Genomic DNA, 14,077 nt, shown 5'->3' on the forward strand with positions numbered 1-14,077 from the left:
TATCGAGTGTCTTGCCCACACAGCGCTGAGCCCGACCCGCTTGTCTCTTTCTTCATGCGGCCAGTGTGCCTGTCTGTCTGTCTGTCTGTATGCCTGTCCGTCTGTCCGCCGCTCGCAGTGCGATCTAGCGCAGAAAAAGGCACACCCCAAGGCCAACGCGGCCCATACCTTCCAACGAGGAGCAGATGGCTGCCTTTGATAACAACCGCTTCAAAAAAAAAAATATGGCAACTCGTGAATACTGCTCAGAGCGATTTCTAAGCGAGCGTCTGAGCGGCACCGGCAGTCGATGCGGTCGGCGTGTGGCTCATTGGGCACGCCACTGCAAGTCACCCTCGGCTGCACAAGTTGCGGCCGTGCCGTGCCGTGCCGTGCCGTGCCGTGCCGTGGTGCCCCGTGCCGGGGCCGGCCGTGCCGTGCCGGCGTGCCGTGCCGTGCCGTGCCGTGCCGTGCCGTGCCTTTGGCCGTGCCGTGCCGTGCCGTGCCGTGCCGTGCCGTGCCGAGGCCGTGCCGTGCCGTGCCGTGCCGGCCGTGCCGTGCCGTGCCGTGCCGTGCCGTGCCGTGCCGTGCCGTGCCGTGCCGTGCCGTGCCGTGCCGTGCCGTGCCGTGCCGTGCCGTGCCGTGCCGTGCCGTGCCGTGCCGTGCCGTGCCGGCCGTGCCGTGCCGTGCCGTGCCGTGCCGTGCCGTGCCGTGCCGTGCCGTGCCGTGCCGTGCCGGCCGTGCCGTGCCGTGCCGGGCCGTGCCGTGCCGTGCCGTGCCGGGCCGTGCCGTGCCGTGCCGTGCCGTGCCGTGCCGGGCCGTGCAGCAACACGGCGCGCGACACGCAGCGCGCGATGTGCGCGGAGTGTGCACTGCAATAACGCAAGGCTTCCCACGCGTGCGAGAGTGCGAGGGCAAGTTCACTGGCCCGGCGCAGGCTGAGCGGCCGAACGAACAGTGCTTTCCGTTGCTCTGTCTCTGTCTCTCTCGCAGCCCTACGGGCCGCCCCTGGAGTGCGAGAGAGACGGGGCGGCGAGAGCACACTGTTCGGCCCCAGCCTGCAGCAGCGCAGCAGCCAGCCACTCCGCCGGGGGCGTTACCGCTCGTAAAAGCCAACAAGTCGCGCACGTGTTCCAAATCTGGGCACGGCGGTGCGCGGCGCGGCGCGGTGCGCGGGCGGGCCGACTCCTCGCCCGGAAACGCTCAACGCCCGTCGTTTGTTTGCGTGTCGCCGTCTTCGCCGTCGTAAACTTTTGCGCGCTGCGATGCGCCGCGTCGCGGCCGCGAGGTCGCGTGAGGCCGCGCGACGGCACGCCGGCGTGACACCTGTCGAGCCCAAACGGCCCGGGGCAAACGGCGCGCCAGCGGGCGCGGCCCTTGGCCCTAGGCGCGGACAGAGATTCCGAACAGGGCCTCTCGCGTCTCTCTCGCACTCGAGTGACGCACCGGGTGGCGCGAGAGAGACAGAGCGACGGGGCGCGCTGCTCGGAAAGAAACTGCTGCGAGGCACACTGTGGGCACACGCCACCGTGACGCCGGTGAGCGCGCGGAATTTCCATGCGGGCACCGGGGAGGTGTGATCCTGCTGGCCCGCCCCGCCCCGCCCGCCCCGCCCCGCCCCGCCCCGCCCGCCCCGCCCCGCCCCCCACACCGGAAGCGATCCGGGGCACAATGGGTGGTGCACGGCGCATCGGATGCGATCGGTGCATGCGTTGGCTGCACCGCGACGGAGAGGGAAGCAACGCACAGCCCAAGTCAACGAGAAAAATCACAAACGTGGAAAAAAATAAAACAAAATTAGATCAATTTTCTCTTGAAAATTGTTCCAAATTTGACGAGGGCGAGTGCAAACGTTTCAGAAGTGCCCCTCCCCTCGATAGGATTGCGCGGCCCGCTGCACCGGGCGCTCGTCCCGACACGCACCCATTTCGCCGATTTTTCAGGGACGGCGCGCAAGGCAAGGCCGCGCAAGCCGCCGAAACCCCGACGCCGCCGGGCCGGCGGAGCGCTGTGGGGAAATTGGAGATGTTGCGCGGCCCGCGGACTGACTCCGAGTGGGGTTCTCCGTCTCTGTCACACTCGTCGGGCATCCCGTGGGGTGCGAGAGAGACAGGGCCTGGCGCCGTGTCCAAGTTCAAGGCGGCGAGGCGGCAAGGCGGGAGGCGCGGCACGGCGGGCAGGGGCCGACGGGCACGCGAGTCCATCCAGTCCATCACGCCGCGAAGAGCGCGTTAGGCCGCGTTAGGCCGCGGGCCAGTCGAGCCATCCGAAGAGACGAGCTGTCTCTGTCGCACACCAACGGAACGCCCCACGAGTGCGACAGAGACAGAGCGACGAAACGACTCGTCCGAATGAGCTAGGTACCTCTTCATCCTCCACGCGACCTTGGCGGGGAGAGGCAAGAGGAGCTAGCGCCCGGTTCAAAGGCGATTGAGTCAGCACTCTTCTAATAAGGAATGAGAAAAACGGAAAACGATGGAGTGTGGTTCCCGATAGAGGCTGTCCGGTCGGGTCGTGGGACTGGAGCACTGGAGTCTCCAGGCCTCCAGGCCTCCAGGCCGAGCCGCTGGAATGCACCAGACTAATGCCTGGCCCCGGGCAACGAGCTGAATGAGTCCACAGCGGAGGAGGGCCGGATGAGCCGGCCGGACAGACGGACAGACAGACAGCGGAAGTGGAAGGTTTTTCTTTAAAAATCTCTTTCTACCCGTCTCTATCTCGGCAGTGCTGGCTTGCCGTGCTGCATCGACTCAGCGCGTGCGGCGTGGCCGAGGCGCGCGCCGCAGCCCTGGCCTGCATGTTCTGCACGGCCTGCATCGGCCGCCGCATTGTGTTCCAGGAATGGCGCTCGGCGCGGCCATCGGCTGCCACCGGCTCAGACGGACGGCGGCGGCCTCACGCTCGGAGGCCGCGGGGCGCGCCTCGCCTCGCCGGACCCCTGCCATCGGCGAGGTAGGCAGCCCGCCGAGGCGGCGCCCTGCGCGGGTGGCCTAGCCGGGCCGTGGCGGGGGCTCTGGCCGGGGGAAGGGAGGGGGGCGATCGCCGGGCCCCATTGACGGAGAGGATCAAGGCGGTGACCTCAGCCGCCTCAGCCAGTCCCTCAAGTCCCTCATCCCGGAGCCCGTCAATCCGACAAGGACCGCGGCGCGACCTTGGAGGCCGTGCCCGCCGTGCCGCGCCACAGCTGCCGGCGGCGCGTCAGGAACACGCCATAGAAGAACGCGGCGCTGCATATGCCCCGCGACCCGAATAGCAAACAGACGCCCGGGCCGCGCCGCCCCGCCCGAAGGCAGCCGGCTAAACCGCAAGCAGCCGCGCTAGAGTCCTATAGTGGAGGCGCCAGCCAGGCCGCACAAAGCGCTCATTGTACCGGCGCGGCGCGTGTAGCGAGTAGCGCGTGCTGCGGGCCGCTCTAGTGGCGGCACGGCACGGCACGGCACGGGCGCGGCGTGTTGACTGCGTTGACCACGAGGCGCGGTTCACGCCTCCAAGTCTCCAAGCAGCGAGCCTGGTCGTAAAACGGACCAAAACTCACACCGGCAGGCGAGGCGCGAACGCTGCGGAGGCAAGGTGGCGGCGACGATGGAGCGCGAGGGGTATCGCCGCGCCGGCCCACACCGCGGCCGCGCCACACCACACCCCACGGGAACGGCGCGGCGCGGCGATACCCCTCGCCGCGGAGACGCCGACCGCGCTACCCCTTGCACTGCCTGCCCTGCCCGGCCCTGTCGCACCCATGCGCGTTGACAGTGTGAAAGAGTGGGGTCTAAAGATCACTAGGACGTTGAGGTAGGTCTTTGCGACCACAGCCAGATTGGACGCAGTCAACGCCCAAAGTCACCAAAAATCGCTACTTTCAGAGATTTAATCACTTATTGACCAATTTTGCGAGGGCTCTGCTCCCAAACCAGTCGTGGCACTCGCATTCCTGAAGCAGGAAGAAGGGTCTCAAGAATACTGAGACGCTGAAGGAGGTTCAAGGAGCTTGATTGGACGCAGTGGCTGTCCAAAGGCAACACTATTGGAATTTTCGACATATTCGACAACTTGTCGATTCGTATGCGGGTGAAATTGCAGCGAGGCGGTACAAACGATGCGCCCTGCGAGGCACACTGTTATGCCAAATCAGGCCCGAGGCACGTCGGCGCTGGGTAGCAGACACATCATCAACGCCGTGCTCCACGCGTCGTCAAACAGACGGGGGAGCTGGCGGAGAGTCGCGGAGAGTGAGGAGACAGCGCGCTGTGGTGAGGAGAGGGGATGACAAGGGAAGGAGAGCGCCCGCCGGCTCGGAGAGCACGTCCCACTCGAGGTGCTGCAGGCCGCCCTCCACGAGGGGCGTCGTCGCGCACCGCGGTTGGGCGGGTCGAGTGGCGACCGAGGACTCGGCTCCGCGCCCCGCGCACCGAGTGCCACGTCGCGACGCCACTTCACGACGAGGCTGAGGACGGGTATCGGGTGACTCCACCGCACAGCCAACTCAGCCCTCGGTGAGGACTCTCCGCAGCAAAGGGCGTGCGAGGTGTGTTTTGGGGAAGAGCCTTTCTCTCGGAAAGAACCTCGCAGCAATACCAAGTGGCTGAATAAACTGAGGCGTGTCCGACGCGCCAACTCGTATTCCGAACGCGTTACGCGAGAGGCACGAAGCAAACCCCGCACACACGAACACACGGACGCAGTGCGAAGGGACGGCGTGGGACACGGCGCCGCCGTGTTTTGCATTCGCAACGCGGATTCCGCACGACGTCGCCGTGGAATCGGACGCAAAGGAGATGTGTGACCGGGGCGAGAACGAGGACGACGACTGCCTTCCCGGGGACTACTCACGTTTGTGGACAGCTGGCTGGTGAGGGTGTGGACCTTCTCCTGCGCCTCGCCCAGCTCCTTGCGCAGCTTGCGGATCTCGTGGGCCTGCTTCTCCTCCGGGGTGCTGTACAGCGAGGACGCCGTGGACACCAGGCTCACCGAAGACCCGTGCACTGCAAGGGAAAATGATAATATTATTTTCAACGGGAAAAAAAGCTGTGAATTTCAGTGTACCGCGTGATGAGTGGCCTGCTTGTCAGACTTACCGTCGTCGTCCTTGTTGTTGATCTTCATCATGCCCGAGTACGGCGACATGCTGTTGCGGCTGATGCCGTGGCTCGACGCCGACGAGGAGATGGAGGACATGCCCGGGTAGTTGAACCTGCCGCCGGGAAAGAAGTGATAAGAGCAACCCGTGCGGAGCGCATCGTCGAGGCCAAGGCCACCGAGACAGCCGCCTGTCCGTACCTGGACGCGCCCTGCGCGAGCTGGCCCGCGGTGGGGCTGGTGGGCTGCGACGAGTGGTGGTGCGGCATGGGCTGCAGCCCCGACATGCCCTGCAGCCCCGGCAGGCCGCTCATGCTGGCGCTCGAGCCCAGCCCGCCCAGCCCCGTGGAGCTCAGCATGTCCTGGTACATCTTCTCGGACTTGGTGGAGCGGATGCTGTTGCTGCGGTTGAGGCGCGCCGACTGCAGCCGCGGGTGCGTGAGGCTGGCGCGGTGCTGCTGCAGCGCGGGCAGCGAGCTCAGCGACTCCATGCTGTCCGCCTCGGACATGCCGGCTGCGGAGAAACGACGTCAGGCACCGTGCACAACACTGCAACGTTCAACGTGAACCAGTCCCTGGGGCTGCAGACTCACCTTCGTACTTGTTGGAGCGCGTGGGCAGCGAGGCGGTGTAGGCCGTGGCCGAGGTGCTGCCGCCGTGCGCGCTGTGCCGCAGCCACGAGCCGTAGGGGCTGTTGTTGTAGTACGCGTCCGTGTAGTTGGAGTCGGACAGCGAGCCGTCGCTGGGCCGGTACGGCCGGTGCGGCAGCGTGTACTCGTGGGCCGCGCTGGCGCCCGACGCGTTCCTGGGCAGCGAGTGCGACCCCTGCATCAGGCGGTCGCGCACGCTCTGCGACAGCTGGCTGGCGGCGGGGCCCGTCAGCGAGTACGACTTGTAGTCGCTGGTGCAGGTCTGCGTGCCGCCGGACACCTTGAGCTTGGTGCGCGGCACGGCGGACACCTGCGCCGTCCGCGCCTCGCCCTTGCCGCCGCCCGGCCCCGCGCTCGTGGGCCGCTTCACGTAGCCGAAGCTGGGCGGCACGCCGCGCACCTTGCCCTTGCCGCCGCCACCGCCCCCGGGCACCCCCTGCACGCCGTGGCCGCCGTGGCCCGGCGGGCTGGGCGGCGCGGGGGCGGGCGGCGGCGGGTGGTTGGGCGGCGAGCCGGGGTGGCCGTTGCCGCGGTGCTCCATCCTGGAGCCGTCCGCCCTCACGAGCCCCTCCTCCTTGCCGGCCCCTGAAAGCAAAGCGACGCCTCAGTCAGGCCCGCGTCGTGGCGGCGTTACGTGATACTTGCACGTCCCCGGCACGCAAGTCTCTACTCACCCGTGCCCCTCTTCTGGCGCTGGTCGCGCTCCGCGCCGTGGCCGCCATTGCTCTTGCGGGGCAGTCCGTTGCCGTTGGCGGCGACCTGGAGCCCGTTGTGGACGCCGTTGTGGACGCCGTTGTGGGGCCCGTTGAGGGGCGCCGCGCTCGCTCCGGGGGCGGTCCTCCTGTCGCCGCCCCCAGCGCCACTGCCGCCCCCGGGCGCGGCCCCCGCGGCCCCCGCGACGTGCCTCGAGTGGTCCCGCGGGTGCTCGCGCTCTCTCAGCCCGTCCGCGTCTCCCTTGGGCCGCAGCAGCTCCGGCACGCGGTCCCCCTCCACGAACTTCTTCCACTGAACGTTCGAAATTTGCCTGCAAAGCGAAACCGAAATAGAGTGCGCATCCAGAGCGCGCGGGTGCGTTCTAAAGGCTGAAGGCCAGCGCGACCACGGTGTGGCGACGTACCGGAAGCCGCCGTTGTCCGTCTGCTGGCCGCTGTCGGTCTTCTTGACGTGCGCACGGGATCCCACCACGCGGTACACGACCTGCGGGCCGCCCCCATGCTGCTGCTGTGGCTGCTGCAGGGTTTGCTGCAGGTTTTGCTGCTGGTGTTGTGCCTGCTGCTGCAGGTGTTGCTGTTGTTGCTGGTGTTGTTGCTGGTGTTGTTGCTGTTGTTGTTGTTGATGATGCTGTTGTTGTTGATGATGCTGGTGCTGTTGTTGTTGCTGGTGATGCTGCTGCGGGTGGTGGGGGTGCTGCAGGGGCTGCTTCACCAGTCCGCCCACCACCTGAGGTCCGTCGCCGCGGCTGGCGGACAACTCGCCGATGGACCGGGGAAGGCTCTGGTCCAGTCTGGAACAGGGAAGCGTGCGTCAGAATCATGCAGAGTTCCGCGGAGGCGTTCGAGTCCAAGGACGAAGGACGAAGGACGAAGGACGAAGGTACTCACCGAGGCTTGGCGCGCTGCGGGTTGCCTGGCTGCAGCGGCACTTGTCCGTCTTTGCACCCAGCGGGGGAGTACCTGTTGGCAAAGAAACGGCTTGGCGTTAACACGGCGGTCGCAAATCGGAACATGTGGCGCGGAAAATGTTGGCGAACGTGGGTCCGCCGCGGTCGGTGCCCTGCCGGCCTGGCGGCCTGTCACTGGCGGCAGGACCACCAGTATCTCATCTCGTCCCGCCTGGGAGGTCGACGGCCGACGGGGACGCGCCATCAGGAAATCGAACGAAACAGAAAAAGAGCAAAAACGGGGAAAAATGTCTCCCCTGCCGCGGAGGGCCGGGCTGGGCCGGGCTGCGATGCCCTCCGGTGGCGCCTCTAATCTTATTTCCAGCGGCGGGGCTGGCGGGGCGACAACCCGGCCACCACCTCGCGCCTCTGATTCCGAGTGCCGTTTGCGTCGCTCTCTCTCTCTCTCGCGCGCTCATGGGGCGTCCCCTATGGGTGCGAGAGATACAGAGTGTCGAAAACGACTCTCGGAATCAGTCTGCCGTGCTTCGTCGCTCTGTCGCTCTGCCCCATGAGTGCGGAAGAACCAGAGCGTCTGGCTCGTTCCGTCAGGCTCTAATTGGCGCAGGCTTTGTTTGCGACAAGGCGGTGGAGTAGTTCGGCCGCCGCCATGTCGGGGGGCTTTGCTGCCCTGCTCAACTCGAACGGGAAGGGGTGGGGAAGGGCAGGGCAGGACGTGGTGGGTTCGCTCCAGGTTCGGCGGCCATGGAGCACCATGGAGCACGGAGACGGGCCGCGGCCTTCCCCTCGTTTATCAGCTCCACTTGAGCGATCGGGCGGGGTGGGGCGGGGTGGGGCGGGGTGGGGCGGGGTGCGGCGGGGTGGGCGGGGTGCGGCGGGGCACGCCAGAAAAAGGGGGTAGCAATGCAGTCTCACGTCCGATGAAGATAACGACCTCTACGGCCGGAGCGAGCACTCTGCTCTCCTCCCTCTAGGCCGTCGTCGTCTTCCTCCAGGACAATCTCGTCACCGCCCCGCCTCACCCCGCCTCGCCCCACCCTGACCCACCGCACGCGGCCAGATGTCGCAGTGCCGCGAACGGAGGTGAACGCCCCGATGCAGTACTCCGCACGGCCGCCGCCGTCCGTCAAAATAAAAACAAAGAAAAACGCTGCGCGCGTACGACGGCGGGGGCGGGGCTCGAACCCGCGCCACGCCGCTCGCGGCACGGAGCGGCCCTGATTGTGCCGGGCCGCCGGGGCGTATTTGCCCGGCCTTGCCACGGCGGGCTTGGGCGAGGGCTTGGGGCCTGGGGTTCGGGGCACGACGGCAAACAACGGGACACTTTTTATTTTTCCTGCCTCCTTTGCCAATCCGCCATTCTTGTCGATTTGCCCCAGTTTCGGCGGCCGGGCCATGGCCGGGCCGAGGCGTCCCTCGTCACTCGTCGCGGCCGCGGGACAGGCGGGTGGGGCGGGGCGGGGCAGTCCGCTATCAATCAAGGATCGAGGCGGAGCAAGAAAAACAACCCTTCTTCCCGCCACTCGCTCCAAGTTGGCGGCGGTGCGGCTGCTCTTTTGGGTTGTGCGCTTTCGCAGCGCCCACGGAGTGCCTCCGGTTCCGCCCTAATCCAGGCCGGAAGCAGGGGAGGCAAGGGGGGGGGCGCTTTAAATTTTAATAAAAAGCCCCACGCGGCACTTGCAAAGTTTGCCAATTGATGGGGGAGGGGGCGAGTTTGCGGGGGACACTTTACAAATGTCTGCAGACGGATCGGATCAACAGCGAACCAACACGAACTTGGCGGGGGTGGGGGTGGGGGGGATGAACGTGTCGCGCGAGGCCTCGCTCGTGTTGCCTTTCCCGTTTCGCCCGAGAAACACCACGAAAAGTAAATAAACGTGTCGCTTTTCGAATGGCCCGTGGCATAGCAGCCCGGTCGAGCTGCCTGCGAGGGAGCAGGAGCGAGAGAGAGAGAGAGACAGCGCGCGCAAGACAAAGACGCAGAGAGACAGAAAGGGATGGCAAGAGAGATGGGAAGACTGCAAAACCGGGGCAGGGCCGGCAGGGCGCAGACGTGCCTGGTACGACGGGCACGTGCGCACGCACGGACACACACGCGCGCTCACACTCACACCTTCACACACACACACCTTCACACACACACACACACACACACACACACACACACACACACACACACACACACACACACACGGGGAGGGCTGCGCGTTGCCGCGTTGCTACCTCTCTCACTTCGACAACAACACACTACACGGGATTTCATCCACTACACTACAACCTCCGCCACCTCGCCAAGCCCCTTGCCCTCCGCCCCCCCCCCCCCCTCCCCGGGACGAAACGCAAGTCGACAGACGGCGCACGCGCGCAAGTTCTGCCAAAGCTCTCACCACACAAAGTTTTGATCCGTTCCTGCGGCGCCCCCCGACCCCTTGCCGTGGCTGCCGTGGCCCCTGCTGCTCCCCTTAACTCTTATCTCCGCCACCTCGCCGCTGCCTGATTCCGGACAGGAGTTTCGCCGCCGTCTCTCTCGCACCCCGACGGGGCGTCGCGCGGGTGCGAGAGAGACGGAGAGAGCCTGCTCGTAATCCGCGTTCCGCGCCATCAATTCCGCAATTACCCGCCAATCTGGCGGCCCGGCCGAGTTGGCGCAGTTGGCGCGCCAAACAAAAACACAGTGGAGGGACCCGCAGCTCTGTCTCCGTCGCACTGGTGGGGCTCCTGGGTGCGACGCGGCGCGGTGACCATTCCGGGTTGGTAGTCGCGTCCAGGCGGCGTGGGTGGCGCGGCGCCAACCTGCCTGACGTCACCAGCCACCAACCAGCTCATGGCGGGGACGACGAGCAGTGGACTGTTGACGTCACCGCGCGGGGTAGCACGGCCTCCGTGACGTCACCGTATGTCTTTCCTGGCCGCCGCCAACGACCACCGCGTCGTGCTGGGCGGGCCACCAGGGCAGCAGGGCAGGGCGGGCCGCAGAGTACCGCGAACACGTTTTCAAAGGGGTGGAGGGGGAGGGCGTTCGGCAGGCAGGCGAACCGTGCGGCCGAGCGCCGTGCGGGTAGGCCGCGCGACCACGCCGGGGCGCAGCGGGCTGGCCTATCTCACGTTCGCAGGGGCCGTGGCGCGGCGTGGCTCCAACGGCTGCCCCACTGCCCGGCCCTCGGCGCGACCCTTGGCCTGGCCCGCATCGAACGACAAGGCTACTCTGGGTATGAACACACTGAGCCATCCCGGCTTTCCTCCGCCAGTGTTCAGCTGGTGGCTGCGTCCCCTCCCTCCGCCAGTCGGCTGTCGGCGGAGTGCGGCGGAGTGCCCGTCCGCGGCATGCATGTGGGTCGCGTCGAGGGCCGCGTCGAGCACCGCGGACACGCCGCCACACTGCCACACCTCCCTTTTCAAGGCCGTCCCCGCCGCCATCCCCGGCCTCGTCACCAAGGTCAGCCAGCACTACGGCCGGCTGACCTCGCCGCTCGCCCCGGGCCCCACGGCGAGGCCCGCCTAATAAATCGAGTTGAGGGTTTTACACTTGGCCCCGTTGTCGAGAGAGCAGCCCGAGCCGAGCCGGGCCGGGCCGGGTCGGTTATTGAAGGGGTGTCCTTGCTCCTCGCTGCCGCCGTATGACTCGCGAGCCCTTTCTGGCCTGCACAGTGTGGCTGCGCCTGGACGGCCACCGTGCCGCCATCGACCCGGCCAAGGAGGGCTTTGATTTGATAGGGCCACGGCGAAGGGTCTGCGGCCGGGGCGGCCAAACACAGGCTGTCGGTGCGCCCCGTTAGGGCCGGGCCCTGGCCGCGCCACACCGGTGGTTGCCGAGGGCCCGCTAATAAGGGCTGCGGGAAGGGCGGCAGGCCCGGGCCGCTCGCAGGCCATGAGCACCGCACCTGTTCACTATGGCTGCCGCATGAATTTTGAATCGCCCTGCGTGTGTGTGTGAGAGAGAGAGCGAGCATGCCGTCGACGGACGAGCCCGCTGGGGGTCATAACAGGATGGCCGGACACTCAACGCGTCCTCTCCGCACTCGCCGGGTCCCGAGCGCCCTCAACAAGGCTTACACTCTCGCACACTGGGGAAGCCACGGCACGGGTTCGATTCCCCGCGCCGCCCCGCCGTTTTATTCACGACCCTCCGGCCTTCCCGACCGTTCCGGGCTGAGCCGCCACGTAACACGTGGACGACCTCGGCACGGTAAGCCGGAGCGGATTTGTTGCGTGGCGACTGGCGGGGCGCGTCCCGCGCGTCCAGATGTGCCCGTGCCGGCCCTGCCCGGCCCTGCCCGCCAATACCTCTCGCTCGCTCGGACCCCAGCGCCCAGCAGCGCCTGTCCGTCACGTGACCTGACAGCCGCTTCGTCACGAAAAAGGGATTTCTTCACACGTCACTTCCGAAAACGGCGCGTCGTCGTTACGTCTCCTATACATTGTTTGTTCCGACAAACATCACAGCTGGAACCCCTCGAACGGGAAAATTCCGCGCAAAGGTCACGTGGCTCAGCCGAAAACGGCGCACGCGCTCCCGCCGCCCTAAATATAAACCGTCAGGCAGGCCATTTAGGGAGCGAGGGAGCGCCCACAGTGTGCCCACACCCACAGGGCAGCGGCGGCCGCTAAAGGGCGCTCGTCCTGACCGCCACCGCCACCGCCGCCGCCACCGCAACCCCCGCCGCCACCACGCCGCCAAGCTTTACGGCGCCGCCATTACCGCCGGCAGTTTCGTTTCAAGTTGCAGCGCAGCATTATCATTCCCGCTGACACTTTGGGCATGTCCTGCAGCGGAACGCCCCGCCCCGCCCCGCCCCGCCCCGCCCCGCCCCGTGACCCGCTTCGCGCTGATCGAGGCGGGCCGGGCGAGGGGCCGCGCCGCCCCTTCCGCCATGGAGCCGTCCGAGTAATCGCTTCGAGCTGCTGAGCCCTTTCCTTGTAGACGAGCACCGTGCCCCGCCGCGCCCCGCCGTGCAGGATTTGCAGGTTTCACTCACTGCGCCCCGCCCCGCCCCGCCCCGCCTCGAACGGCCAGCGACGCGACACTTTTATCGGGCCGCCAGGAGGGCCAGAAGTACAAGTTTGACGTATCGGAAGCGATCCGCTTCCCTCCACTCCCGCATTCCATTTTCCCTAGATAGCCAATGATTGATGTGTGCCCCCTTCCCCTCCCCTTCCCCCTTCTCCCCGCTGACGGCCACACGAGCCATAGTCGATTCCGCTCAACACGCGCGGGCGGGCCCAACGGGCTGGTCGGCCTCGTCCGGCCAAGCGCAATCCGGCGCCCGATCGCATCGCGCTGTAGACGCTCGCTCGGCCCTGCTCGGCGGAAACGCATGAATTTTTGAGTCGGCGCATTGATCCGGCCCACTAGAGGGCGATGGCGAGAACAAGCTCGTCTGCCGCCAGGGCCCAACGGGGTCACTGCACCGCCCTTCCACCAAGGCGAGCGGAGACCACGACAGCGCGGCGAAAACAACCTCGCACACTGCGCGGCGCGGCGCGGAGGGAGAGAGAAAGAGAGACATTGTCGCGGATGAGTTCGCCGCGCGTATGGGGCTGCTCGTGAGAAAAAGACAGAAGACGGTGGCGGTTTTCCGCCGAGGAGAAGCAAACGGGGCGTATTGATTGCACGCACAAGGAAGCGGAGGGCGAGGGGAGAGGCGGGAGGGGGAGGGGGCTCCCGCAGCGAGCGGTCATCACGGCCATGTCAATACTCGTCCGAGTGATGAGAAACAAACGGTACTCGGCACAAATTGAATCGGCCGCGACCGCGGGACACGCGCGAGCGCTTCAGCCGCCCTTCAGCCGCTACAGCCGCTTTATCCACTTCATCCACGGCGTGTCGGACGAGCCAAAATTAATGAAATGTGCTCTCCAGCTCCAGTTGGCCACAGCGAGAGCCGACCTTTATTTTCGGCTGGCCCCTCGTTTATTTTCTTTCTCCCGACTTTTCCCCAGTGGGGAGCAAAATAAAAGCGATAGGGAAACTGTTATCATCGGCCGGCCCCGCCCGGACGCGGGAGCAGCGGAGGGGACACAAAAATCCGGAAAAGTGTTTTTCCATTGCGAAGCAGAACGGAACGTGGAGGGGCGGTAATGATCGGGACAGCACTGCACAGCCGCGGCCAGCGGCGGCCCAGTCGCTCTGTCTCTCTCGCACCCTCAGCACCCCTCAGGCACGCCCGATGAGTGCGACAGAGACAGAGCGACGAGGAATGAGGAGAAATGGCAGGGCGGCTCAAGGCGTCGTCGCCGTGGCCAGGTCGTCAGTCACCGCGGTGCCGGCGGGGAACCTCGGGCCTGGGGGACCCTTCACGCCTCGGGCCAGAAGACCGGCACAGGCGGTCCAAATCCCGGACGCGTTTCGAGCTCCACAGTCGCTAAATGGGACTCGAACCGATCGTGTGACCCCACCAATCGATTGCTCTCAGAACGAGGAATCCATTGGTGGGGTCACACGTGCGGTTCGAGTCCTAGCGACTTTTTAGCTCAAAGCGCGTCTGGAGTTTTGGCAGCTGCGCCGGTCCTCTGGACCACTCACTGTGCGCCTACCTGCCGCGCTTCGTGCCTTCATAGGCAGCCGCGCGAGGGACAGCAAGCCGCATTTCGAACGCGCTCCCCGCGGCGGGCCGGATTACCGCGAGCCCGCCCGGCAAGCCACGGCAAGCCACGGCAAGCCGATCCGGTGGCTGAATAATGGACAGCCCGGCATTCGGCTCAAGCGGTGAATTAAAACTGCATGCGGTACGCGCTCTTTCTCTGTCTCTCTCGT

General features: G+C 66.4%; 1 protein-coding gene across 1 annotated transcript in view; it reads right to left on the reverse strand.

The window, feature by feature from the left end:
• LOC117641048 (protein sickie-like) overlaps window positions 1–14,077 on the reverse strand; it is a 53,787-nt gene that overhangs the window by 29,205 nt on the left and 10,505 nt on the right. Inside the window, exons 4-10 of the mRNA XM_034378146.1 lie at window positions 7,304–7,375; window positions 6,820–7,206; window positions 6,600–6,726; window positions 5,646–5,964; window positions 5,254–5,566; window positions 5,052–5,167; window positions 4,807–4,958 (exon numbers count right to left, since the gene is read on the reverse strand). Of these exons, the coding sequence (XP_034234037.1) occupies window positions 4,807–4,958; window positions 5,052–5,167; window positions 5,254–5,566; window positions 5,646–5,964; window positions 6,600–6,726; window positions 6,820–7,206; window positions 7,304–7,375 (1,486 nt within the window). The remainder of the gene's footprint in view (window positions 1–4,806; window positions 4,959–5,051; window positions 5,168–5,253; window positions 5,567–5,645; window positions 5,965–6,599; window positions 6,727–6,819; window positions 7,207–7,303; window positions 7,376–14,077) is intronic.

Source organism: Thrips palmi, unplaced genomic scaffold (genome assembly GCF_012932325.1).
Source record: "Thrips palmi isolate BJ-2018 unplaced genomic scaffold, TpBJ-2018v1 HiC_scaffold_15, whole genome shotgun sequence".
Lineage (NCBI taxonomy): Eukaryota > Metazoa > Arthropoda > Insecta > Thysanoptera > Thripidae > Thrips > Thrips palmi.